Here is a 25,076-nt window from a genome sequence, read left to right on the forward strand (position 1 = left end):
AAAATTCTTAAAAGCTGTTTCCCTGCAGCCCATGGAACTAACATGTTTGCAAATGGTCACAAATTACATTCTAGAGATCAAACATAAACGTTCCATGCTAGCAATAAGTGCACAGCATACGCAACACATGAACCAATCTAATATCAGATATAATACCACTTGTTACCCCTCACTCACCCAAGATAATACAACCTTTAATCTAATGAATACAACTTAGCGCCCAACTAGCACTTAAGCATGTGACTGTCTATAACTTATGCACACACTTGGCATGTATTACGATTCCTGGGTCTAACCGATATTTCTATCTTCAGTCTACCACCACTTGTAATAGTGAGAGAATGGTATACTGCATTATATGCCCCTGTTTGAAGTATTATATTGGCATACAAAAAGAAAATTGAAGAATAGGCTAGCGGAACATGTTAGCAATTTGAGGCATCAGAAAAAAGATAATCCTCTTGTTTCGCATTGGATAAGTTGTAATCATACGGTCGATGACCTTAGATGTTTGGCATTAATACAAATAGCACCCCCACAACGGGGAGGAGATGTCAGCACTCAACTATTTAATTTGGAGCAGAGGGAGCATGACGGCGAAATCGGAACCCCCGACAGAACCGAAGCCAAAGTTGGCGGAGGAAGAGAAACGGCGGGGATGTCAAGCGCTGTACAAAATTTACAGGCGCCGGAGGCATTAACCCCCCGATGCTGACAGACCGCACAGCTTTTCAACTTTTCCGCCATCGCGGAAACAAGCGAGCACACGCGAGAAAGCGGCAACGCGGTTCGCGCCTTTTTGAATAGACTATATAGCAGCGAAAAACCGAGGGCTGACAGGAGCAAGAAGGAAATAAAAGCGGACTGGCTTGCCTTCGTTCGTTTCCCCTTGTTTCTTTTTTTTTTTTTTTTTTCAACAGGTGATGAAAAACCCACACAGAGTTGAAAACAGAGCTGCCAGCTCGTTAAGTCAGCGGGGAACACAGATAGCTGTTCAGTTGTCTTTTTTTTTTTTTTTTTTTTTAAAGTACTGGCTGCCTCTCCCAAAGGCTATACTCCTTTACAATGAAAGGGTAGCCCTTCCCTTAGTTATTAATAATGCTTTTTGAGGATACACCAGAAGGGAGATGGGGAGGAAATAGGGGGGGAGGGACTCGGGGCACCAGAGTTTAACACCCCAGAGGCTGAAAACTAAGACACTTAGTATCAGGATTGACCTCAATAAAATTCCTGGGCACAGAAGAACCAATAAAGAGAATAGGAAAAAAATATATACAAATACCAAAAGGAGAGACTAATAGGCTCACGTCCTACCTGCTGGGAGACTGAGAAAATACTGAGGCTAGGGTCACATGACCAGGGCTCTCATTGGCTCTCTAGAGTCAGAGTTTTTTCTCAGTCTCCACCTGCTGGTAGGCGTGCACAACCCATCAGTCCAATCCTGGGCCGGCCCGGAGGGACGCTAAGGAACGGTATATTTTCCAATGGAATACCGTTGCCCCCAGGGGTTTAGATCTGGAAGTTGAGTGGCTGTAGGAAGGTGTGACGATAGGGAAGGGGTGGAACTTTTTGGGTATTTAAACTGTAACACATAACGCCGCTTTGACATCATATCCGGTAACCCGGTCTGGGTTGGTAGTCCCGGGGGGAAGCAGCAGTGAGTAGTTTGAAAGGTATTAATAGTGTTAAAGAGAAGTTGTTCTGATTTGATTTGGTTGTGCATGCTAGAATGTGTTATATGTTTATTCACAGAACGGGTGATTTGGTTCTCCTGAAGGTTATACCGAAATGCGGTCTCGCATTGAGGACCAGTGACGGTGAAGGAAGAATGATGAATGAAATTTTAGGCTTATTTCCGTAGCCTTCATTCAGCTCGCAACAGCGTACTGGTAAACGAATAGTCACAGAATTGGGGAGAGGAAGAGTGACACTCTCACCCAAGGTTATATCACAACTAACTGTCTTATTGTGTTTTCTTGGACATTGCTGGACAATAACACGCGCTTTGTGCGCCAGTGAGGTGCCTAGCACTGAGTGCGATGAGGCCTTTCAAAGCTTTAGCTGAGTTACTACAGCTGATAAGATCCAGGTTTTTGTATAGATGATGGTTTTATACAAGCGATGTTCTGTGAGTGTATGATTTCACATTACAAATCAATAAGGAGGGCAAATTGAATGATTGTGAACGCGTGGTGGGTGGATGAAGGAGTGCTGTAATAAAATGGTTTGCATTGTATAAGAGCATACACAAATAAAAAAGAAAAGTGTTTTAAAAAAAAAAGTTGTAAAAATGTTATATGTTTGCAAGGAGTACCTCAGAGGTTGATATGTAAATGTAAGTCCCAAGTTCTAGAATGAGGGGGATAATGTTTTAAATTCTGTCCAAGAAATAGCAAGCAATTATTATAGCAGGACATGTTTTCCACCCTCACCCTAGCCAAGATAATATTCAAGCACCTTTCTGACCTCATTTGCAACTCTAACTAGTCCCTTATTGTCTTACGCCTGTTAGTCTATCTATATGTTCCATCTTTGCTTACACCCTATGCTGTTTATTAAAATGTTTTATGAATTATTGTGTTGACATTATGCCATACTTTGTAGTATTGTTTGAATAATTTTACTGCTGTAATTGTCTACTGCTTATGTTTGACATTCTTGCTGTACACCGCCTTGAGTGAATTTCTTCAAAAAGGCGGTAAATAAATCCTAATAAATAATAGCGGACAACCACTGATCAGTTTCTCTGTCTACAGAGATGCCCCAATCCTTTTTTTTTTCCAGCAGCTATCAACATCAGCTCTTCATTGCTATACAACAGTGCCACCTGTTGGATTATTCTATCATAGCTCTGCTACTGAAAGCATACAAATGGAACAGGACAGGGTAAAAAAACACGGAAGTTACCGACAGTGAGGGAAGCAGCTTTGTCCATGCTGAATTTGATCTCCCAGACAGAATGCCCTTCCACCTTACTAAAGGTCATGTTCAGAAAGTAATTAGACTAAAGCACTGGGAACTGCAGTATGCAATGCAGTGGATTGGAGAAGAGACTTCACAAGCTCAAAGTTACAAACACCATACAAAATGGTACAAATATAATTTTTAAAAAAAGCTTTCGGGGAAAAAGTCTAAAAGGGGGTTTCCATGCAGATAACACAGGCAATTTTATAAAAGGATTTTTCATACTTAAAAGGGCTTGTTACATGATTCTTTTATACTGCCATCATAAAAGTTCAAAAGAATATGTCCTATCTTCCACAAATGTAGTTACTTAATCCAACACACCTCAAGCAGTGCAACTTGCTACCCTGCTTCAATGGTTGCAAGATTTACAGCACCCACCTCCTCATTGGTGCAAGGACTAATTTTGCTGATTTTTGCAATTTTTAAATTTTTGTATTTTTCAAAGAATTAAATATGAACATGTGACTTCGAACTAACATTTCCTTCACCTTGGCCATTAAATAATTATCACCAGTACTTAACTTAGAAATTTTTAACTTCTGTCAGGTGACAGGGACCTGTGTCCGACATGATCATGTTTCACCTGAAAAGGGTTGTCAAGGACCATCCCCTGCTGTGACTGTGTAGGACCAGCCAGTTTATTAGAAAGCTAATAGAATACAGCTCATAGGGGAGGAGGATGGGATGTGTGAATGTGTCCTACTGACCAAGGCAAACACAGGCAAGCAGGACAGCATATTAACACGTAAGGGATTTCCTAGTTACCAGATGGTTTGAAAATAAAGGGGCGAAAAATGAACGAGGCCTACAGAAAGCCAAATCCTATAATCATTTTTTGTTTTTTTAAACAGCCTGTAACAGAAACAAAATGGGCTTGGGGGTTGTGGAGTTGTATTCTAGATCCCAAATAGATTCCGTAAGACTGATTGACCAAAATTGACTGTCGCATCAGGAATCTTGTTCCAAATAATAGTGAGATGTGAATGTGTGGACTGATGACCACGTTGCAGCTCTAAAAAAAAAAAAAAAAATTTTAATGTGTTATATTTTATTAAATTTTTGCTATAATGCCTTTCTGTGGTACAATCAAATCTCCTTAATGGAGGTTAATCTCAAGTGAGCTACCGACATAGCCGTAACGAGACCTTCTACAGTCAGTCCAGCTTGGGCACAAGTAAAGAAAATGAAGTCTGCCAGCCAACTGGATAAAGTGTTTTTGCTGTTAGGGTCAAGAGAGATAAAAAGCTAGGTGGACTGTCTATTGGCCTTAGTTCACTCCAGACAGAAGGCCAAGGCTCTCTTACAGTCCAAGGTGTGCAATGCACTTTCACCAGTATGGGCATGGGGTCTGGGGAAAAATGTTGATAAGACAATTGTCTGATTAAGATGGAATTCTGACAACCTTAGGAATTAACTTAGGAGGCGTGCAGAGAAGTACTCTGTTGTGACGAAATCTTGTGTAAGATGGGTCAGCTACAAGAGCCTGAAACCCACTTACTCTGCGGGCTGAAGTGAACACCACCAAGAACAATTCCTTCCAGGTCAAAAACTTCAGATGGCAGGAAATCAAGTGGCTCAAATGGAGCTTTCATCAGCAGGGTGAGAACATTGAGATCCCACTGTAGGAGGTCTGATGGGGAGCTTGAGTAAGAGCAAACCTTTGAAGAATCAAACAATTAGAGGATGTACAGAGATGGGCCTGCCTTCCACACGGTGATGGTAAATGCCTATTGCACTGGAGCTGAACCCTAACAGAGATGGTCTTGAAACCAGATTGACAAGTGTAGAAGGTACTCGAGCAGTTTTTGTGTAGGACAGAAAGAAGGCTCCAAGACCTCACCCTGACATCAGATAGCAAACCTCCTTCACTTGAAGCTGTAAGACTTTAGTCCAATGGTCTTCATTAGATTTTAAGTTGGGGCCACTTTGGATTCTAATGAGCTGATAGAGAGCCACCAAATATCTTTCCATATGGAGCCACAACACTGCTGACATCCATCACCACTAGCCCACCTTCAAACTTAATTGCAGGTAGCCTCAAGATTCTGAGCTTTTCCAAATATATTCTTTTGTCTATTGAGAAATGTGTTGTCCTTCAAGCACGTGGCACTTCCTCCATCCACTTTCCCCTTTCTGTCCTGAGCCTGAGTAGAGAGGCACAGTAGCAGGAAAACAAAAACAGAAAGATAAAATGGGAGTCACCCCAGAGGTTTCCAAGGTCCACTACTGAAGAACACACTGTCTTAGTAGAATCTTTCCTGGAAGCAAGCAGGGCTTAGGAGGCACCCTTGTTCAAGTGGAGAGAATCTACTACTACCCTCTAAATATTCAAGCCATGAAGGCCAGGAATTGGTGGTTGGGATGGAGAAGAGATCACTGGTTCTGAGCAATGAGAGTCAGAAAAAAAGACCAGTCTCCATGGCTGCTCAGAGGCTAGATCCAGAAGTGGACGAACCATATCTATCTCAGCCCATAGGAGGTGATGAGAATCACGGACCGCTTGTCCTGTTTGAGTTTCAGCAAAGCCCTCGCTATGAGAGGAATACGAGGATAACCCTACAGAAAACCTGTTCCCCAGTGAAGGAGAAGGTATCCAAAGTAGTCTGTTGTGTGAATAGTACCGAGGGACCTCGCTGCTGAGATGTGGCAACGAGATACATTGACGGAGTGCCCCACTTTCAGAAGATCTCTATGGCTACGTACACGCTGAGGGACCACTTGTGATGTTACATCACTCTGCTCTGCTGGTCTGCCAGACTTGCATTAGCTCTGAGAACATCCCATTCTAAGAGGTCCGGGTCCACAACCCTAGTGTTTCTGGAGACAGGAGGTACGAGCCAATGCCTCCATGCTTATGTAGTCCACTGCAACCTGGTTGTCTGTTTGAATAACAATTATGTGCACCAGTCAATCTCTGAAAGCCTTTAAAGCGTTCCATACTGTTCAAAGTTCCAGAAGATTTATATGCAACTGGGTCTCCTGGGAGGACAACTCGCCCTGAATGTAAAGCTCATTTACATAGGTTCTCCATCCGAGGCTGGATGCATCCATTGTCACCGTACTGTGATGAGGGACAATTTGGAATGGAATTCCTTGAGTCAAATTGGACTGAATTGCCCATGACAGGAAACTTGCCAGCAGAAGACTTGTGACACTGACAATGTCTGCTAGATTCCCAGTGGCCTATGACCACTGAGAAGCTAGGGTCCATTGAATAGTTCTCAAACAGAGATGAACCATGAGTGTCACGTGGATGTGGAGGCCCATGTGGCCTAGCCATCTCAACATCTGCTGAGCTTTGACCTGGTGGCTCTGGCAGACCTGAGTTGCAATGCGGGCAAGAGTGTCCCGCACACCAGTTCAGCAGTATAGGCCCAGCCTTGAACTGTTTCTAGCAAGGCTCCAATGTGTTCCAAGTTTTGTATGGGAAGCAGGTGGGACTTCGGGGGTAGTTAAATCTTAGTAGCTCCAACACTCAAATAGTTGTGGTCATGGATTTCAGAGCCCCGACCCTGGATGTGCTCTTTATCAGCCAATCGTCCAGTATAAGTAGCAACACTGCAGCTACTGCTAGACGTTTTGTAAAGACCTTGAGAGCTGATGCAAGGCCAAAGAGCAGAATTCAGTACTAGTAATAGTTTTCCCTACTTGAAAGCTGAGATACTTCCTGTGACTGAGATCTGCATGTGGGTATAAGCATCCTTTAAGTTCAAAGAGTATAGCCAATCTTGTACCTAAATCATGGAAACTACGGTGCCTAGGACAATCATTCTGAACTTTTCTTTGGCCAGATATTTGTTCAGGGCCCTTAGGTCTAGGATAGGACAGAATCCCTATATCCTTTTGGGTACAAAGAAGTACTTGAAGTAAAATCTCTTCCCTTTCTCCCTTGGTGGAACAGACCCAACTGTATTGGCCTAAGAGAGAGAAGAAACCTCCTGAGACAGCAGTTCCCGGTGGTGAGAGCTTAGTTTTGAAGCTCTTGGGGGGCTATTTGGAGGCTTTTGCCAATGAAGTCTCTAACCCATTTGAACTATTTTGAGGAGCCACTGGTCTGAGGTTAAAAGGTGCCATCTTTCCTGGACAAAATACATCCCCCTCTCTTATCAGTAGGTCATCTGAGATAGTTACTTTGACTGCGACTATGCTGTTGTGGAGCCAGTCAAAAGCTCATCCCCTGCTTTGACTGGGAAGCTGACTCAGATTTTTGAGCTTTCTGCTGCCTTGGGCAGGAGTGAGAGCTCTGGGCCAACTGAGAAGGACGCAAGGAAGGACCATCCCTAGACCTATGAGAGTAGTAGGGTCTCCTGTGGCCTGTGCCCAAAAACCTGTAACACAAGGATACAGCGGGAGCAAGCCATGAAAGCGACTAGTATCAGCATGTTCCTTGATGAGGTCTGTGACTTCCTTCATCTTGTCTCCCCGCAAGGGACATCTGTCCTCCGCTCCTGAACCGCTGGTTCCAGATTGCAGGTACACAACCAAGCAAGTCTGCACATTCTAATACCCATAGCAGAGGCCCTCAACAATATATCAAAAGCACCATAGGCTGCCTGGGCCATGTACTTCTGACACTTCCACTGCCTGGCAGCTAAGTGGCGTAGTTCTGCAGTCTTCTCAGTGGCAGAGTGACTGAAAATTCAGTCACACTGTTTACCAAGGACTTCAAAGTATATGCTCATGAAGAGCTGGTAGGAATGTGATCAAGAAGACAACACAGCATTCTGATAAACCTTACTCTCAAAAGTATCCAAAGTCCAAGCATCCCTCCCTGGGGGCTCAGAGGAGTGAGACAGCACTCTTGGCTCTTTTGAAGGAGGATTCAACAATTATATAGTTGTGCAGCAGCTGCAGCTTTTCAAATTTGGGAGCCTTTTGGACTCTGTATAGTCTCTATAAATAGTCAGCCTTCTTCTGAATGAGTTGTACAGAGGGGGGGGTTCCCCGAGTCTCATATGAATAGCTCTGAAAATGCTGTGAAGGAGCACTACCACAGCCTCTTTTAGGACAACTCGAAATTGAGGATGTCCAACATTTCTGTCCTGGGCTCATCTTCAACCTCCAAATTAAATGGGATGACCCCTGAAAGATCCTCTGGCTCTTCCTCAGACACCCAGGAATGATCCGACTCTGGACAGTAGTCTTCCATCTGAGTCCTCACTGATCTCAAACTGCTGGCCTGGTGGGTAGGATCAGGGTGAGAGTGCTAAGGCATGGTACAGGACCTGGACATTGAGGAAGCTTCCTTCTTCGACAGGCTGGATGCTAATATCATCTCAGCCAGCATTAGCCTCTCCTTTAGATAATCAGTGTTGATGCACGGCTAAGAGCAAGTGCATGGGCCTCCAAGATCGGCTAGGCTGACAACGGGTACGACACCTCGATACCATGGTATCGATCAGGCTAGGAGTCGCCCCAGCTCCTCTTGGAAAATGGCCAAACAATTAATTTAAATAGCAAACAGCTGTGTGCTATTTAAATTAATTGTTCAGTGCCGACAAACCGTGGCCATTTTATTCAAACTTATGCAGGACCATGTTTGGTCTGTAGCTGGAACCTCTTACCTGAGGAAGAAAACTAAACTTTGCCATATTGGCGGAGGTTCTCCTGTGGATAAAGTGTTGCCGTTGAGAAAGATAAGTGCAGATATATACTTTTAAGAAAATCGTGAAAAGCGTAAAAAATATTAAAAGAAAAAAATAGGAATTCTAATATAAATGATAGGTGAATAAGGGTTGATCTATGAGGATTTGCGCCTCAACCATTGTCCAGGAAGGATAAAAGAACATTGAAAACTATGTTCATATCGTGAGAGCAGCATTAGTATCCCCGAAAAAAAGAAAAAGAGAAATGGATTGCTACAGAGTGATATAATGATGCAGTAATTATAAAAAACATAATTAAGATAATGTAAAGACTATGGTGATTTGGGACACGGATTGTAATATATTAATTTGTGGTCTAGTCAATTGAATACTTCTAGGATAAGCAGCATAAAATGTATTGTACTGTTTTGGGACCATATCAGGTACTTGTAACCTGGATTGGCTACCGTTGGAAACAAGATACTGAGCTTGATGGACCTTTGGTCTGTCCCAGTATGGCAACACTTATGTAACTAAATGCGAACTGACTTTTCTTATGTAAGTGTTGCATTGGATTTTTTTTTTTATGAGAGTTGTATTTTGCTGGTTAATCAACAGATTTAAACATAAAACAGGTTAAAAATAGTAACCTATGTCGCCTCCATGTGACCTTTTAAAAATTAAACTCCAAGGGTCCTGCCAGCCAACATAGTGCTGTAAGTGCTGGTGGGGGCTGGAGAAAATTAACAGGATATATGTCCAGCTGTTTATTTACTTATTTTATGATGGGCCTTTCCTCTAGCATAAGAATAAAAGCTTGTTAAACTGTTTGGAAGAATGATAGTATACTGAATTTCTGATATTGGAGGGATCATTCCAGGCTGCTATACACTGCAAAATGCTAAGTCACTGTCTAGTGGAAAAATAATCACTTACCCCTGTTCCTGCTCTGACAGGTGATGGAGGTTGAGTGGCAGATGCTGGCCTGCATGTAACACCTGTTCCTCCTTTTGTACTAGGACGGGCAGAAGGAGGTTTCTGGTTGCTTGCCATTTCTTGTGCTCTTGAAGTTTCTATTTACAAATATAATAAGTCAAATTTCATATCATTAATGACAGTAACAAAAATATGAAGCTGGTGAAACAAGCACACGCTACTACTTAAAATATAGAAACACCAGCATGTTAAGAGGAAAACTCCACAAAATGTTTAAAAAATAATAATAATCATGGGGATGGGGGGGGGGGGGGTGAGGAGAAAGACATTAGTAGTCACTCATCAGCTATTTTAAGAGGGTTGGTTTTGTTTTTTTAAAGAACCATTTTTTTTAGTTCACTTCTATATTAATAAATCCCACCTTGAACGTTCTGAAGCTCACTCCAAGGCAGAGAAGCTCACTCCACGGCAGAGAAGCACAAAAATCCTGTAGTCTTCATAGGCTAGGACCAGTCACCCTCACTCATAGACCCGCCCTCAGCCACGCCCCATCTGTACATAAAACGCTACCTCAACATTCTGAAGACAACCTGCTGAAGCCATCTGCAAAATCCCTAACCAGTTCGTAAGTTCATGGTGTGAAGCCATCCAACTCACCATGTCTCTCTGCCCCGCCCTCGAGGGCGGAACACAGAGAGTAAAGGGATCCATAAAGGCACCCCTACCAACTAGCAAACCCCTCCAACAAACAACGACCCAGGCAGGTGGAGTGTTTCCGTACTCCTCCCCCTGCCTAGGAATCGCTACAGACTGCTGGCAAACTCCCCAACCACACGACCACAAAAGCCACCCGCAACCCCCCCACACACACACACAAACGCAAACACACACAAACGCAAACACGCAGATAGTTAATTCACAGTGCTCTGGTGCTGCAACTCAGGGCGATCACATGGATGGTACAGTGCGTAGAATAGCACGGCTATGGTGTAAGTGAACCTTCCGATGCAGATGGTTTAAGCTATGACTGTTGGGTGATTAGTACCACAAGAGTCATTCGTTGCCAACGATTATGTCAGAGGCTGGGTGAGAGTCGGGTGAATCACCAGACAGGGTCTCTGAACCATGTGGTTGTGGTCGCCTGGAGGTCGTCTATACAGGAGGCATTCGTTATCCGAAGACAGTGTCTAAGGCAGGATAAGTCGTGCAATCGTCCTGTCGGTCCGCTGAGCAAATCGACTGTGGTAGTAGGCGCTCACGTGTTATGGCCTGATGAGGTATAGGCCTGTCAGTTGTTCGCGGTTCTTCGGGGCTCCGGTTCAGTACAATCGGCTATACGTGAGTCATATGCTATCAGACGACAGTGTCAGAGGTAGTATAAATCAGGCAATCGTCCGGTAGGACCGCTGAGCAAAGCGATTATGGTAGTAAGCACTCAAGTGCTATAGACCTGACGAGGTATAGGCCTGTCAGTTGTTCACGGTGCTCCGAGGCTCCGGCACGGTACAATCGCACGAATAGTGTAGCAGTAAAATGCTTAGAGTAGCTCAGTAAAGTTGTAAGATAAACGTCCCGATGCAAGAGGGTTAGATTGTGACCGATTACGGTTATTCTGCTGGTTATTCAGCTGGAGGCCAGAGAGCTGACTATTCTGCTACCATCTGTGCAGTGCCCATCTTGAATCCAATAATCCACTTTACACTCTATGGTGTGAGGAACTGGTCTTTGTTACAGGATGTCGAGCAATCTAGTCCAGTACTGACCCAGTGGCTAGTCAGTTGCTACATATATTAAAGTCTTGGAAGAGACAGGTTTTCACCTGCTTCCTAAAGTAAAGGTAAATCTTGAGTTAGACATATCTCCTCTGGGAGAAAATTCTTGTGTGTGGAGACTGCACATAAGAAAAGGCTTGCTGGTGGGTATCGCATTATGTGATTTCTTTTGATGAGGGTAGAGTGATGCTTCTTGATAGGCCTTAGAGGCCTCAAAGGTGTACTCTGGATCATTTTGGCTGAGGACCTTGAAATCAAAAATAGTTTTAAATTTGGCTCTGTAAGGTACGGTTAGCCAAGTCAGTGTAGTTTTTGCAGGAAGGGTGTGATGGGGTTACATTGCTTGTGGTCCTTTATCAGTCTTGGTGCAGTATTTTTAATTAGTTGAATGAATCTCTTCCTAAAGACATTTAGTAAATTTAAATAAATAAGTCTTATTAGCATATTGCGTTATTTCCTTTTGTATAAATCAAAACTATATATTTTTTCTAAAATTGATGGAACCACTGCATCTTGTTTGGGGAGGTTGCCCCCTTCCCCAGATAACTTTGTGAATTCATTAGTGCATAAGAGATTCAATGCTAGGGAAAATGAAGATAAATTGCATGTGGCAGACATTGAGGCTCATTTTCAAAGCACATAGGCTTACATGCGGATTGTGAAAAATTGCAGGATGACCTTAAGAACTGGAAGACTGGGCATCCAAATCGCCAAAACCTGTCGTTTCTTTATCTACAACATTAGTAAGATCCACCCTTTCCTTTCTGAATACCCTACCTAAACCCTTATCCAAACCCTTGTCACCTCTCGTTTGGATTATTGCAATTTACTTCTCACTGGTCTTCCTCTCAGCCATCTCTCTCCTCTCCAGTCTGTCCAAAATTCTGCAGCACGACTTATTTCTTGCCAAAATCGTTATACCCACACTAGCCCACTCCTCAAGTCACTTCACTGGCTCCCCATCCGCTTCCGCATACAATTCAAACTTTTCTTACTGACCTTTAAGTGCATCCATTCTGCAGCTCCACATTACCTCTCACTCTCATCTCTCCCTACATTCCTCCCCGTGATCTCCGCTCACTGGACAAATCTCTCTTGTCGTCCCCCTTCTCCTCCACTGCTAACTCCAAGCTTCGTTCCTTTTCCCTCTCGGCTCCTTATGACAGGAATAAACTTCCTGAGCCTGTACGTCTAGCTCCATCTCTACCTGTTTTCAAATCTATGCTGAAACCCCACCTTTTCACCACTGCTTTTGGCTCCTAGCCACTACTCAATTGCCCTCCCCTTGTTCCTTTCTCACCCAGTACTTCCCTCGCCCTTAATTGTCTTGTCTGTCTGTATTATTTTTAGATTGTAAGTTCTATTGAGCAGGGACTGTCTCTCTATGTCAGGTGTTCAGCGCTGAGTGCGTCTGGTAGCGCCATACAAATGTTAATAATAATACATAGTGATAAGATCGGAACTGAGCACAGCCTCCCCTCCCCCCCCCCCCCCCCCCCCCACTTGACTACACTCTCATTAGCCCGGGCAACCACCTGCACGTGCATTCGGGCGGGCCACCTCTCCTCACCTCTCCTCTCCCCTCCCCCGCGACCTGGCATCTCTCCCTCTTTCTTCGGCTCTCCCCCAACTCCCTCATTCTCAAATTCCCCACCCCTGTTTCCTACCTTCCAAGCTTCTCTTTGTGATTAACTGCGCCCGGCCACGGAGCTTTCCTTTTCCAGCGTCACTCCCCCACTCTTGCTTGTTATGTAGCTGGGTATACAGTAACGATGTATGAATAATAAGACACAGGAAATACAACTACAAGCATGGCGCTTACGAATGACGTTTAACTGAGATCTCGGCGGAAGGGATGTGCCTCACTTCCGGTGGCGGAGCGCTATAGTTCCTGACAGTTTCCTGCGTTGGCTGTTAAGAGAGTTTGCTGTGTCAGGGCCCTGAGCAATTGTCTGGAGCTCGTAGCCGTGCGGGCCAGGCCGGTGGCGTTGCTGCCATGGCGAGCAATTACCGGCTGAGCTGCACGCTTCCCGGCCACGAGCTGGACGTGCGCGGCTTGGCGCGTGGCCTATTCCCAGAAGGGTCTTTCGTGTCCGTCTCCCGGGACCGGAGCGTGCGCCTATGGGTGCCCGGCAGGTGAGTTTGTGATGTCATAATTCAGAGGCTGATTGATTAAGTTTCTAGAAAACCAAAGTCAAGGTTATATAGTGGATGGGTTAGCTTCGCTGATAAGGTGCATAAAAGTCTTATTCTCCTGTAACTTACTACAGCCTTCTTGTACTTAGTTTATTCCTGTTGTTTTGTTTTTTCTTCTCGTTAAAAAAAAGTAGATGAGCAGACAAGATAAGTCATATGAGCCTAATCTGCTTTAATTTTTCTTTGTTAAATAAAACTCTTAACTTCTGAGGTTGGCCCCAAGGGTTCAGACCATAGTTCTGTACAAGTATGGCCTGGGGAACTGGGTGCTTTTTCTGTTGTTTCATTTTAGATTGTAAGCTCCTTTGAGCAGGGACTGGCCTTCTTTGTTAAATTGTACAGTGCTGCGTAACCCTGGCAGCATTTAGCATTTCTATAGCGCTACAAGGCGCGGGGTACAACTAGTAGTAGTTGTACCCCGTGCTTTCCTACTCATGGCAGGCTCAATGCGGGATGTGGCTTACATATTGTATACAGGTACTTATTTGTACCTGGGGCAATGGAGGGTTAGGTGACTTGCCCAGAGTTACAAGGAGCTGTCTGTGCCTGAAGTGGGAATCGAACTCTGTTCCCCAGGACCAGAGTCCACCACCCTAACCACTTAGCCACTCCTCCACTCCTAACTGTTTGTTTGTTTCACAATTTGCTGTCTTCAAAGAAACCAAGGGCAGCCCATCCCAAAACTGGAGGTTTACCATTGCAGTCCTAGAGATTGAAGGCTAGTGAGTGAGGTTTTTTGTGCAGGCTCTAGCCCTGTCTACATAGTAACATAGTAAGTGACAGTAGATAAAGACCTGAACGGTCCATCTATTCTGCCCAACAGTTACACTCATCGTTCATGATTAAATCAACAATGAATGTGATATACTTTATAACGAGTCTTTCTTTGGCGTTTCTGGGACATAGACTGTAGAAGTCTGCTTGGCTGTATCCTTATGTTCCACCTACTGGAGTTGACATCAAAGCCCTCTCTAGCTTATCCAAATCCATCTTGTCATTTGTGGAAACAGACTATAAAAGTCTGCCCAGCACTGTTACATAAGTACATAAGTAATGCCACACTGGGAAAAGACCAAGGGTCCATCCAGCCCAGCATCCTATCCACGACAGCGGCCAATCCAAGCCAAGGGCACCTGGCAAGCTTCCCAAATGTACAAACATTCTATACATGTTATTCCTGGAATTGTGGATTTTTCCCAAGTCCATTTAGTTCTTGTCCTTTAGGAAACCGTCTAACCCCCTTTTAAACTCTGCCAAGCTAACACCTTCACCACGTTCTCCAGCAACGAATTCCAGAGTTTAATTACGCGTTGGGTGAAGAAGAATTTTCTCCGATTTGTTTTAAATTTACTACACTGTAGTTTCATCACATGCCCCCTAGTCCTAGTATTTTTAGAAAGCGTGAACAGACGCTTCACATCCACCTGTTCCACTCCACTCATTATTTTATACACCTCTATCATGTCTCCCCTCAGCCGTCTCTTCTCCAAGCTGAAAAGCCCTAGCCTCCTTAGCCTTTCTTCATAGGGAAATCGTCCCATCCCCGCTATCATTTTAGTCACCCTTCGCTGCACCTTTTCCAATTCCACTTTATCTTTCTTGAGATGCGGCGACCAGAATTGAACACAATACTCAAGGTGCGGTCGCACCATGGAGCGATACAACAGCATTATAACATCCTCACACCTGTTTTCCATACCTTTCCTAATAATACCCAACATTCTATTCGCTTTCCGAGCCGCAGCAGCACACAGAGCAGAAGGTTTCAGTGTATTATCGACGACGACACCCAGGTCCCTTCCTTGGTCCGTAACTCCTAACGTGGAACCTTGCATGACGTAGCTATAATTCGGGTTCTTTTTTCCCACATCACCTTGTTCTCGGGTCCAGCTACTGAAGTTAACATTGAAGCCCTTTCCAGCTTATCCTAAATCAAATTGCCATATACAGACATAGACCTACAGAGTCTGCCTGGCACTGGCCTTTGTTCTTTACACCAGAGTAGCTGTCCAATAATCACTCACATCCACTCCCTGCAGCCATTTAAGTTTTTGGGTTTTTTTGTTTTTGTTTTGTTTTTGGAAGGGGGGGTTATTTTTATTTTCTACCATCTATTTTCTAAATAGTTTCTCTGTGTTCATCCCATGCCTTTTTGAATTTTGTCACTGTTTTTGTCTCTACCACCTCGGGAGGGCATTCCAGGCATCGACCACCTTCTCTGTGAAAAAGAATTTCCTGACATTACTCCTAAGTCTACCACCCTGCAACCTCAGCTCATGTCCTCTAGTTTCATCATTTCCCTTTCTCTGGAAGAGATTTGTTTCTATATTAATACCTTTCAAGTATTTAAATGTCTGTATCATATCTCCCCTGTCCCTTCTTTTCTTTAGACTATACGTATCTAGGTCTTTCAGTCTTTTCTCATACGTGTTATGGTGCAAGCTCCATATTATTTTTGTCACCTTCCTCTGAACTGCTTCTAGTCTTTCTATATCCTTAGCAAGATACAACCTCCAGAACTGAACACAATACTCCAGGTGTGGGCTCACCAGCGACTTGTATAGGAGCATCAACACCTCCTTTCTTCTGCTGGCTACTCCTTTCTCGATGCAGCCTAGCATCCTTCTGGCTATGGTCACCGCTTTGTCACACTGTTTTTTTTGCTTTAAGTTCCTCGGACACCATCACCCCATGGTTCTTCTCCCCGTCTGTTCATATCAGCCTCTCACCTCCTAGGACATACTGCTCCCTTGGGTTTCTACTCCCCCAAATGCATCAGTTTTCATTTTTTTTTGCATTAAATTTTAATTGCCAGACATTAGACCATTCTTCTAATTTTTGCAGATCCTTTTTTACATTTTCCACTCCCTTCGGGTTGTCCATTCTGTTACAAATCTTGGTGTTATCCACAAAAAGACATACCTTGCCTTTTAGTCCTTCGGCAATGTCACTCACAAATATATTGAACAGAATTGGACCCAGCACTGATCCCTGAGGCACTCTGCTACTCACCTTTCCTTCCTCTGAGTGAACACCATTGACCACCACCCTCTTGTGTCTGGCCATCATCCATTTTCTTAATCCAGTTCACCACTTTGGGTCCTAACTCCAGCTTTTCAAGTTTATTCAAGAGCCTCCTATGAGGGACCATGTCAAAGGCTTTGCTGAAATCCAAGTAGATTACATCTAGCCCTCGTCCTTGATCCAGTTCTCTGGTCACCCACTCAAAAATTCAATCAAATTTGTTTGCACGATTTAGTAAAACCATGTTGCCTCTGATCTTGTAACTCATTGGATTCTAGGACATTCACTATCTTTTCTTTCAGCAATGCTTTCATTACTTTTCCAATAACCAAAGTGAGGCTTATCGGTCTGTAGTTTCCCACTTCTTCTCTGTCACCACTTTTGTGAAGAGGGACCTCATCCACTCTTCTCCAGTCCCATGGAACTTCTCCCGTCTCATCATCTAAAACTAGTTCTGGCAGATGCACATGCCAAAAATGGACTTCCCAATCAATAAATAGAAACTAAAATTATTTTTCTTATTTTGTTGGTTCCAGTCTCTGCTTTCTTATTTCTTCTCTTAAACTGTCTTGCCAGAGTCTCCTTGCACTTCTTTTCTCTCCATGTCCACTATCTATCTTCTCTCTGCATCACCCCTATCTTCCTGACATGTTGAGCATCTCTGTGTCCCTATTCAAGCTCTTTCCAACATAACTGTTCTGTGGCCCTATCCCCTCCCCCTCAAACCTATGCCAGCATATCTTTCTTCCCTGTGCTCTGCCCCCAAGGGTCCAGCAAGTGTTCCTCTCTCTTCCCTTGCTCCTGTTCTGTCTCCCCTTTGCAGGACCATTAAATCTCTCTCTTCTTTATCTGTCCTCCTGTCTAACACCTCTCGCTAAAAGTATCAAGTGTACAAAAAATCAAAATAAATGTGATTTTTAAAGCTTTACAAAAGGAGATCTAGTTTGCAATGGTCCGTAGAGAAACTGGAATTGAATTCCAGATCTTAGGACCTTGGGGAAATAAAAAGATCGTTCCCAGACTAACTTCAGCTTCAAGTTCTTTACTATTAGTATATCTAATGTTTAGATTTTTGGAACTAAAAGATCCTCCTGTCCACAAGCCGCCCAGCTATCTATGTGCCTAATGATCGAATCTCCTACTAATACGGCTGTCTTAACCTTTCCCTCCTGAGCCGATGCCCCTGGAGACACATCATTGTGTGAGAGGGTATTGCATTCCCTGAGAGGTAGATCCTGGCTACGGAATCACTTCCTGCCTCTCCAAGGTGATGCTCTCCTTTTCAGGTGACCTTTCTTTTCTAGACTGAAGGTGGGAAATCCTTTCTCAGCTCCTGTAGGCCTCTTCTATATACCTCTCTGTCTGCTACTCTCGCCTCCAGGGATCAGACCCAAGTGCTAGGAACTCTTTGCACCAAGTACACACATATATGATCTCTCATCAACTAGATTGTGACAGTTCAAAAGACTGGATAGCCCTCATCTAGCTGCTGGATTGCTGTCTGCATCTTATTGATGGTTTCTTAAGTTGCTAATGGAGTAGGAATTTGTAGACTGAAGTCCCTTACAACTTAATTGTTATATTTTAGGCTATGTTGATATTTACGTTATTTTTATTTATTTTTTTTTTTTTGTAGGTTCGTCTCTATAGACCTAAGTGGACTATTTCTAAGAGCTAATTATTGGCTGATTAGAGATGGCCTGATAAACCTTTTAACCTTCATTTTTTTTTTTTCGTTTTAAATTTATTAGTAAAGAACAAAACCATACAATACAAAGAAAAACCCCACAACTGCTAATCAAATCCACACACATACACCCCCACCCCCATTACTTCTGCTTGCTAAAGACAGAAAAGTAAAATTTAAAAACCAATCTACGAAGAGTATGGCCTTGGGGTATAACACTAGATTATCAAAGAACCTAAGAGGGTGCCTCAAAACGTTTTACCCAAGCTATATAGTCTTCCCATACTTGACAAAACTGAGCTAGCTTATTCCTTCACATGGCTGTAAGCTTGGACATTAGGTAGACATAGGACACTTTAGCCTGCACTGCCGACATTTCTGGAGAGAGGGTTGTTTTCAGGCAGAAGCCAACACCAGACATCCTGCTGCAAAGATGTGATGGGTTGACTTACTCTTGCACACCAACACCTCTGAGGACCCCAGATGAAGCAAACAGCTAGCTATGGTCTTAGTGACGCGGTCTCCAGTAATAATCTGAAGCCAACCCACCACAGAGTCCCAAAAGCGCTACACTTTAGGGCAAGACCATCAAAGATGAATAAAGTCCCTTGAGCCCCACATCTACGCCAGCACTGATCAGCTCCACTTCCATTTCCATACACAGCATTCAATCACACAGGGGTGTAATACCACTGATATATTTTATAACCATTTTTACCACCAAGTTGCTTGGGACAGAGACCTGGAGAAAATTTTTGTAACTTCTCTCCCATGATTTAAAATCAAGCTGGGTCCCCAGAATAACCTTCCATTTATCCATATAGAGCGAGGGTGGGGAAACCTGATGTAACAAAGCTAAATAGAATCTGATTATACTTCCACTGCTTCCAATCATAGCTTGCTCAAGGAGGGATGTAGGCAAATGCAACTCTGGAATAGCCTTTCTACAATAAAATCAGCCACCTGCGATAGTGAAAACCGATCATGTTGACCCAGGCCAAATTCCTCTGCCAGCTCCAGGAAGGGCACTTCCTTCCCCTCTTCAACACATTGCCCCAAACAATAGAGGCCCCACCCCTCCCAAGACAGATGAGTACGAACGAGCTGCCCGGGAATAAAGCCCTCCGCATAGCGAATAAACATGTCCAACTTTGTAGCCTTCTAATTGGTTCAAGGGCCTATAAATCAGAGATCAGACCATCCACTGACAAATACACTAAAGGCCAAATGCCAAAGTAAAGAAGTAAGTCCTAAATTCAGTTTTGCATTTTCTCTGTGAGGTTTGTAGTCCAATGCTACGAGTGGGCAGCCAGGGAATAGAATTCTGTTTCTTTGGTGCAGTCCAAGTGAGCACTTGTGAAGTAAACATCATGAATTGCTTGTCATCCTGAGAGTGGAAAACCTGAGTAACTACATATAGTGGAAGGGTATTAAACGAACTGACAGGTTGTCCAGAGTTAAGAATTTGGAAAGACAAACTGTGAATCCTAAATTTAATTCTATAGTGGGTGGAGAACCCAACGACTTCCCAAGGAAAGGGAAGGAGGGTGATATGGTTCGTTTTAAGAGCAGTATTTTAGAGCACTTGAAGCTTCTAGAAGAATGAAATTTGCAGGCCTTTGTACAGACCATTACAGTAATCTATAAAGCATGGATAAGTGCTTTTTTTTTTCTATCTGGGCCTTGAATTTAAATTCTTGGTTCAATATGAAACCCAATACCTGCAAGGAACTTCAAAGAGCAAGGTGGTAACTGGACAAAACAGATGAACTTGCTGGTGAAAGGGACCAGCTTCGGACCCACATAGAGAGATTGTGAGTGTAGATGGCAAGGTTGAATTTGAGGCAGCTGCCCACAGGTCATTTGGATATCTCCCTTAGACAGTCATTATGGAGGACCTAGTCACATTGAAATAGATAAATAACATTTCTTAGGGTAGCTAAGCATAGCAAAAGGGTCAGGAAATGATTGAAGAAAGCAGGGAAAAGAGTGGACCCCTGGGGGAAACTAAGTTAAAGGATGCTGAGAGGGAAAAGTAGTTCCTACTTTGATACGTTGAAACCTGCTCAGTGTGCTGCTGTGGCTACGAAAGCAAATAGAATGTTAGGTATTATTAGGAAAGGAATGGAAAACAAAATGAGGATAATGCCTTTGTTCTCTCCATGGTGCGACTGCACCTCAAATATGTTCAGTTCTGGTCACCGCAACTCAAAAGATATAGTGGAATTAGAAAAGGTGCAGAGAAGGGTGACGAAAATGATAAAGTGATGGGATGACTTCCCTACGAGGAAAGGCTAAAGCGGCTAGGGCTCTTCAGCTTGGAGAAAAGGCAGCTGAGGGGGAGATATGATACAGGTCTATAAAATAATGAGTGCAGTCGAACGGATAGACGTAAAGCGTCTGTTTACACTTTGCAAAAGTTCTAGGACTAGAGGGCATGCGATGAAGCTACAAAGTAGTAAATTTAAAAACGAATCAGAATTTTTCTTCACTCAACGTGTAATTAAAACCTCTGGAATTTGTTGCCAGAGAATGTGGTAAAGGCGGTTAGCTTATCAGAGTTTTAAAAAGGTTTGGACGGATATAGATATTCTTGATAGACCTTCGGTATGTGCCAGGATGGCAACAACACACTATATATATTCTCTGAAAATGAAGTCAAAGGTACAGACATCATCAAAGGAGGAGGCAAGGGGAGAATAATCTTCCCTTAAAAACATTAATGGCAGAAGGTCATTACCTTGCTAGCGCCCGTTTTCATTTCGATGAGAAATGGGCTTTTTTTTACTAGTGTGTGGTATATCTATATTTATCTATCTATATCTATCTATATATCTTGATAGACCTTCGGTATGTGCCAGGATGGCAACAAACACACTATTTTTTTTTTTCTCTGATATTTGTGGGTATGTTTATAAATAAGAGTGACAAGGATTGGAAGGCCCATCTTGTTTACCTATCCATTTGGCAGGATTTGTGAAATGGGTTGATCAGTTGCCTAAGAATGGCTGTGTGTGCACCCTAAAATGTCCTGTCAGTTTGATATTAATTGGTATGCCATATTTTCTCAGTGAGGCCAGAGTGCACAGGCATTAACCAATTTCTTAGACACAGGCCCTCCATAATAAGCACTTTGGCAGGTCAGCATGGGGAAGGTTGTGGCGCTAGTACCTAGTCTGAGGATAAATGGAGGATTTCACTTTCCAGTGCAATTGTTTGGGTATCTTGCATAACCACAAATTCAGTGCAAAAAAACGTGTAATAAAAAGGAGTTAGCCATATGCAATTTAGGGGCCCTTTTACAGAGCGGCGGTAAGCCCAATGCGGGTTTATTGCTCACTCTTCCAGGACTACTGCTGGCCCAAAGCGGCTGCCAGCGGTAGTCCCGCCCAAAAAAGAAAACCCTCGGAAATGGCTTGCGTGGCGATAACCAGTGGTAATCGGGCATCACCGTGCACTGCCTGGTTGGTGCAGGAGCCCTTATCGCTGCCACATTACCATGAGGTAAAGAGTTCTCTTACTGTGTGCTGGGGGCTTTTTACCTGCTGTGGTAAAAAGGGCCCTGGTGTGTGAGGAAAAATGGTTTCCACTGCTAGCACGGACTCTTTTCCTGCAGCTTGGTAAAAGGACACCTAAATGCTTACCATACAACTCTTCCATTAACTTCTTATTTGACCAGATTAAGATGATAGCTCTTCCCTATTTTATTTCTTTTTCGTGGGTCACTAAGGGACCCTTTTGCAGAGCGGCTGTAAGCCAATGTGGGCTTACTGCTCGCTCTTTCGGGGACTACTGCTGGCCCCGCCCCAAGCGCATGCCATTTTTGGTGGAAAAAGAAAGACCCCGGAAATGGCTAGCATGGCAGTAATTGGGCATCGCCATGCAATTCCTGGTTAGCACTGGAGCCCTTATCGCCAACCTCAGGAGTGGCGGTAAGAGCTCTCTGCCACATGGCCATACCATGAGAGTTCTCACCCGCAGCCATTTATTTTTCAGGTGTTACTGGCTTCAGGGAAAAAGGGCCCTCGTTGCCAGTGCAGGGCCCTTTTTCCTGCAGCTTAGCTAAGAGGACCCCTTAATGTACGCATTCAGGCAACCTGTCAAAAACCAGGCCCTCTGTAAGATTTCAAAAAAGGCACCTATTTTATAAAGGCAACGTAGAGGGCATAATCGATAGGGACACCCACGTTTTGACTGAGGACGTCCTCGCAAAATGTCCAGGTGGAGGGGCGGGGAAACCTGTATTTTTTGAACAAGATAGGCGTTTCAATTAATACGGTTGGGGACGCCCAAATCTTGACATTTAGGTCGTCCCTAGACTTGGTCGTTTCTGATTTCGGCGATATTAGAAACTAGGACGCTCATCTCAGAAATGACCAAATGCAAGCCCTTTGGTCATGGGACGAGCCAGCATTCGTAGTGCACTGGTCCCACTGACATGCCAGGACCCAACCGGGCACCCTAGGGGCACTGCAGTGGACTTCATAAATTGCTTCCAGGTACATAGCTCCCTTACCTTGTGTGCTGAGCCCCCCAAACCTCCCTGGAAACCCACTACCCACAACTGTACACCATCACCATAGCCCCTTACAGGTGAAGGGGGCACCTAGATGTGGTCATCTGTTCAGTTCTGGCACCTTTTGTGCCTTGGTCGTAGAAAAACAGGACCAGGTAAGTTCATCCAAATGCTCATCAGGGATGTTTTCTTTTTTTTTTCCCATTATGGGTCGAGGACACCCATGTGTTAGGCACGCCCAAGTCCCGCCTTCGCTACGCCTCCACACGCCCCTGGGAGCTTTGGTCATCCCCGCAACGGAAAGCAATTGGGGATGACCAAAATTGGCTTTCGTTAATACCGATTTGGGCGACCCTGTGAGAAGGACGCCCATCTTCCGATTTGTGTCAGAAGATGGGCGTCCTTCTCTTTCGAAAATAAGCTTGATAGGCACCTATAAACCTTTTATAATTAAAAAAAAAAAAAAAAAACTACCAGAATCAACTCTGGTAGCATGCAAATGCCAGTGGGTGTAAATGTGTGTGTGTGTGTGTGTATTTTGTAAAATATGAGTGTACATTGCAACTCTTTGCTCTACTGAGCCTACACCCCTAGGAGTTCCTGTACATGGTGTGTGTATAAGATGTTTTATCTTCTCAGTGTGCACGCTTATAAGCTTGTATATCCCTTATGCAGTATTCTAAAATAATTTGTGTTTCTTTTGCAAAGCTTCGCTAGTGAGTCCTGTGCGGCATATGAGAGGAAGGCCATTCAGTTCCTATGGATTTCCCCTCATTTACTGTTTACTGTGTGGGAATCGCTAGCGCAGCTTTGTAAAAGAAGCCCTAAACCATATGTATAAGGGAAATGGGACTTGCAAAAACCTCAGAAAGGCGGTATATCAACTGCATTCAAAGCGGTTTACATATATTCAGGTACTTATTTTGTACCGGGGCAATGGAGGGTTAAGTGACTTGCCCAGAGTCAGAAGGAGCTGCAGTGGGAATCGAACTCAGTTCCCCAGGATCAAAGTCCACTGCACTAACCACTGGGCTACTCCTCCACTCCTACGTTGTTATCCCTTTTACAGGGTAATTTTGTAACAGGTCACCTAAGGAATAGTGTAGATGGACATGCACTTAAATCTGTTCTTGGACACAAATTTCCCAGTGTATTTACATACCTGGGCATCTGGGTTTTTTTTTTTTTTTTTTAAGAAATCTTTTTACTGATAGACCCAACTATAAGGAAGAATCCTAATGCAAAGTGTACATTTCCATTCTTTTTCATTTCATAATGTTATTCTTTGAAATTAGTAGTCACATTCTATTTAATCATTGTTTACGTCAACCCTACAAGTCTTTTATACTGATGTGTTCATTGACCAGTTTGTATTGTTTAATATGTTAGATACATTGAACCCGATTTGTATTGTTAGTTTAATAGTCTATTAGCCACATTGAACCTGATTGATTGTGAAAATGGGGGATTTAAATTTTAATAAATGTCTAACCTTGTTCCCAGGAATGCCATGCTCAGATTGGATAAACTTTACATTGTGTATTCATAGAAGTTTAAGCGCATGTAGACTGGGCAATTTTTGTAAAGGGCGACTTCTCCCCATTAAATAACTGTTCCCCATGCAAATGGCTTGAAAAGTTATCTGTATACTATCTTTGTGTTTAGTTCTCACGGAGGGTTTGTGGAAATGCACTGTATGCTTGGCCACTCTGGTTTTGTATCATCTGTATGCATCATACCTGCGAGTGATAACTACCCTAGGGGGCTGATCGCCACAGGAGGCAATGACAACAACATTTGTGTCTTCACACTGGACAACCCCAAACCACTCTACGTGCTCAAGGGTCACAAAAACACAGGTAGGTTGGAGTGGTGAGCTTCATTTTTCACTGTATCTTTCTAAACTGATGCAAAATCAAAATGTTTATAGTTGAGGTTTTGTAAATCATGACAATTTTTTTTTTTCTGGAGGCGAGGGCAATTTATATCCTTGTACAAGGATGCAAGCAGAGAGTTTGATGCTTCTGATCCTTGTTCTTTTTTCCTTCATATGCACTCGTGGCAGCAATATGCTGATTCTAGAGCAAATATCGTATCGCTAAAGACTCCTTTCCTAAAGTAAGACAAGCCAATATTTTTTATTTGACAAATGAAATTACTTAGATTTTTCTCTTTTGTTCCAATTTTTGCTTTATGTGGAGGTGTTATTGCTCAAGGTTTATAATAATTCCTGTTACAGTACCGTGAATATTCAAAACAAAACTGGGACAGTGCTTTGCTGATCCTTATGAGAACCCCATGGAAACACATGTAATATACACCCTTGAAGAAAATAAAAATATAGCAAGCTTAATGGCGAAGTTGAAGCCCTGCATCGTAATAATTTTAATTTT

The 25,076-nt window shown here is 43.5% G+C and overlaps 2 protein-coding genes across 3 annotated transcripts in view; one reads left to right on the forward strand and one right to left on the reverse strand.

Annotated features, from left to right (window-relative positions):
- Window positions 1-13,057, reverse strand: part of CAAP1 (caspase activity and apoptosis inhibitor 1) — a 92,112-nt gene extending 79,055 nt beyond the window's left edge. The window contains exons 1-2 of the mRNA XM_030194171.1: window positions 12,928-13,057; window positions 9,489-9,625 (exon numbers count right to left, since the gene is read on the reverse strand). Coding sequence (XP_030050031.1) covers window positions 9,489-9,605 — 117 coding nt within the window. The 5' untranslated portion in view covers window positions 9,606-9,625; window positions 12,928-13,057. The remainder of the gene's footprint in view (window positions 1-9,488; window positions 9,626-12,927) is intronic.
- A 105-nt stretch (window positions 13,058-13,162) lies between these two features.
- The window catches only part of PLAA (phospholipase A2 activating protein), an 83,691-nt gene continuing 71,777 nt past the window's right edge, over window positions 13,163-25,076 (forward strand). Inside the window, exons 1-2 of one of the 2 annotated variants that reach the window (XM_030194169.1) lie at window positions 13,163-13,396; window positions 24,349-24,542. In XM_030194169.1, the coding sequence (XP_030050029.1) occupies window positions 13,257-13,396; window positions 24,349-24,542 (334 nt within the window). In that variant the 5' untranslated portion in view covers window positions 13,163-13,256. Of the gene's footprint in view, window positions 13,397-24,348; window positions 24,543-25,076 lie in introns of those variants that run through there. The other variant, XM_030194170.1, reaches the window with a different exon arrangement.

Source organism: Microcaecilia unicolor, chromosome 2 (assembly GCF_901765095.1).
Source record: "Microcaecilia unicolor chromosome 2, aMicUni1.1, whole genome shotgun sequence".
Lineage (NCBI taxonomy): Eukaryota > Metazoa > Chordata > Amphibia > Gymnophiona > Siphonopidae > Microcaecilia > Microcaecilia unicolor.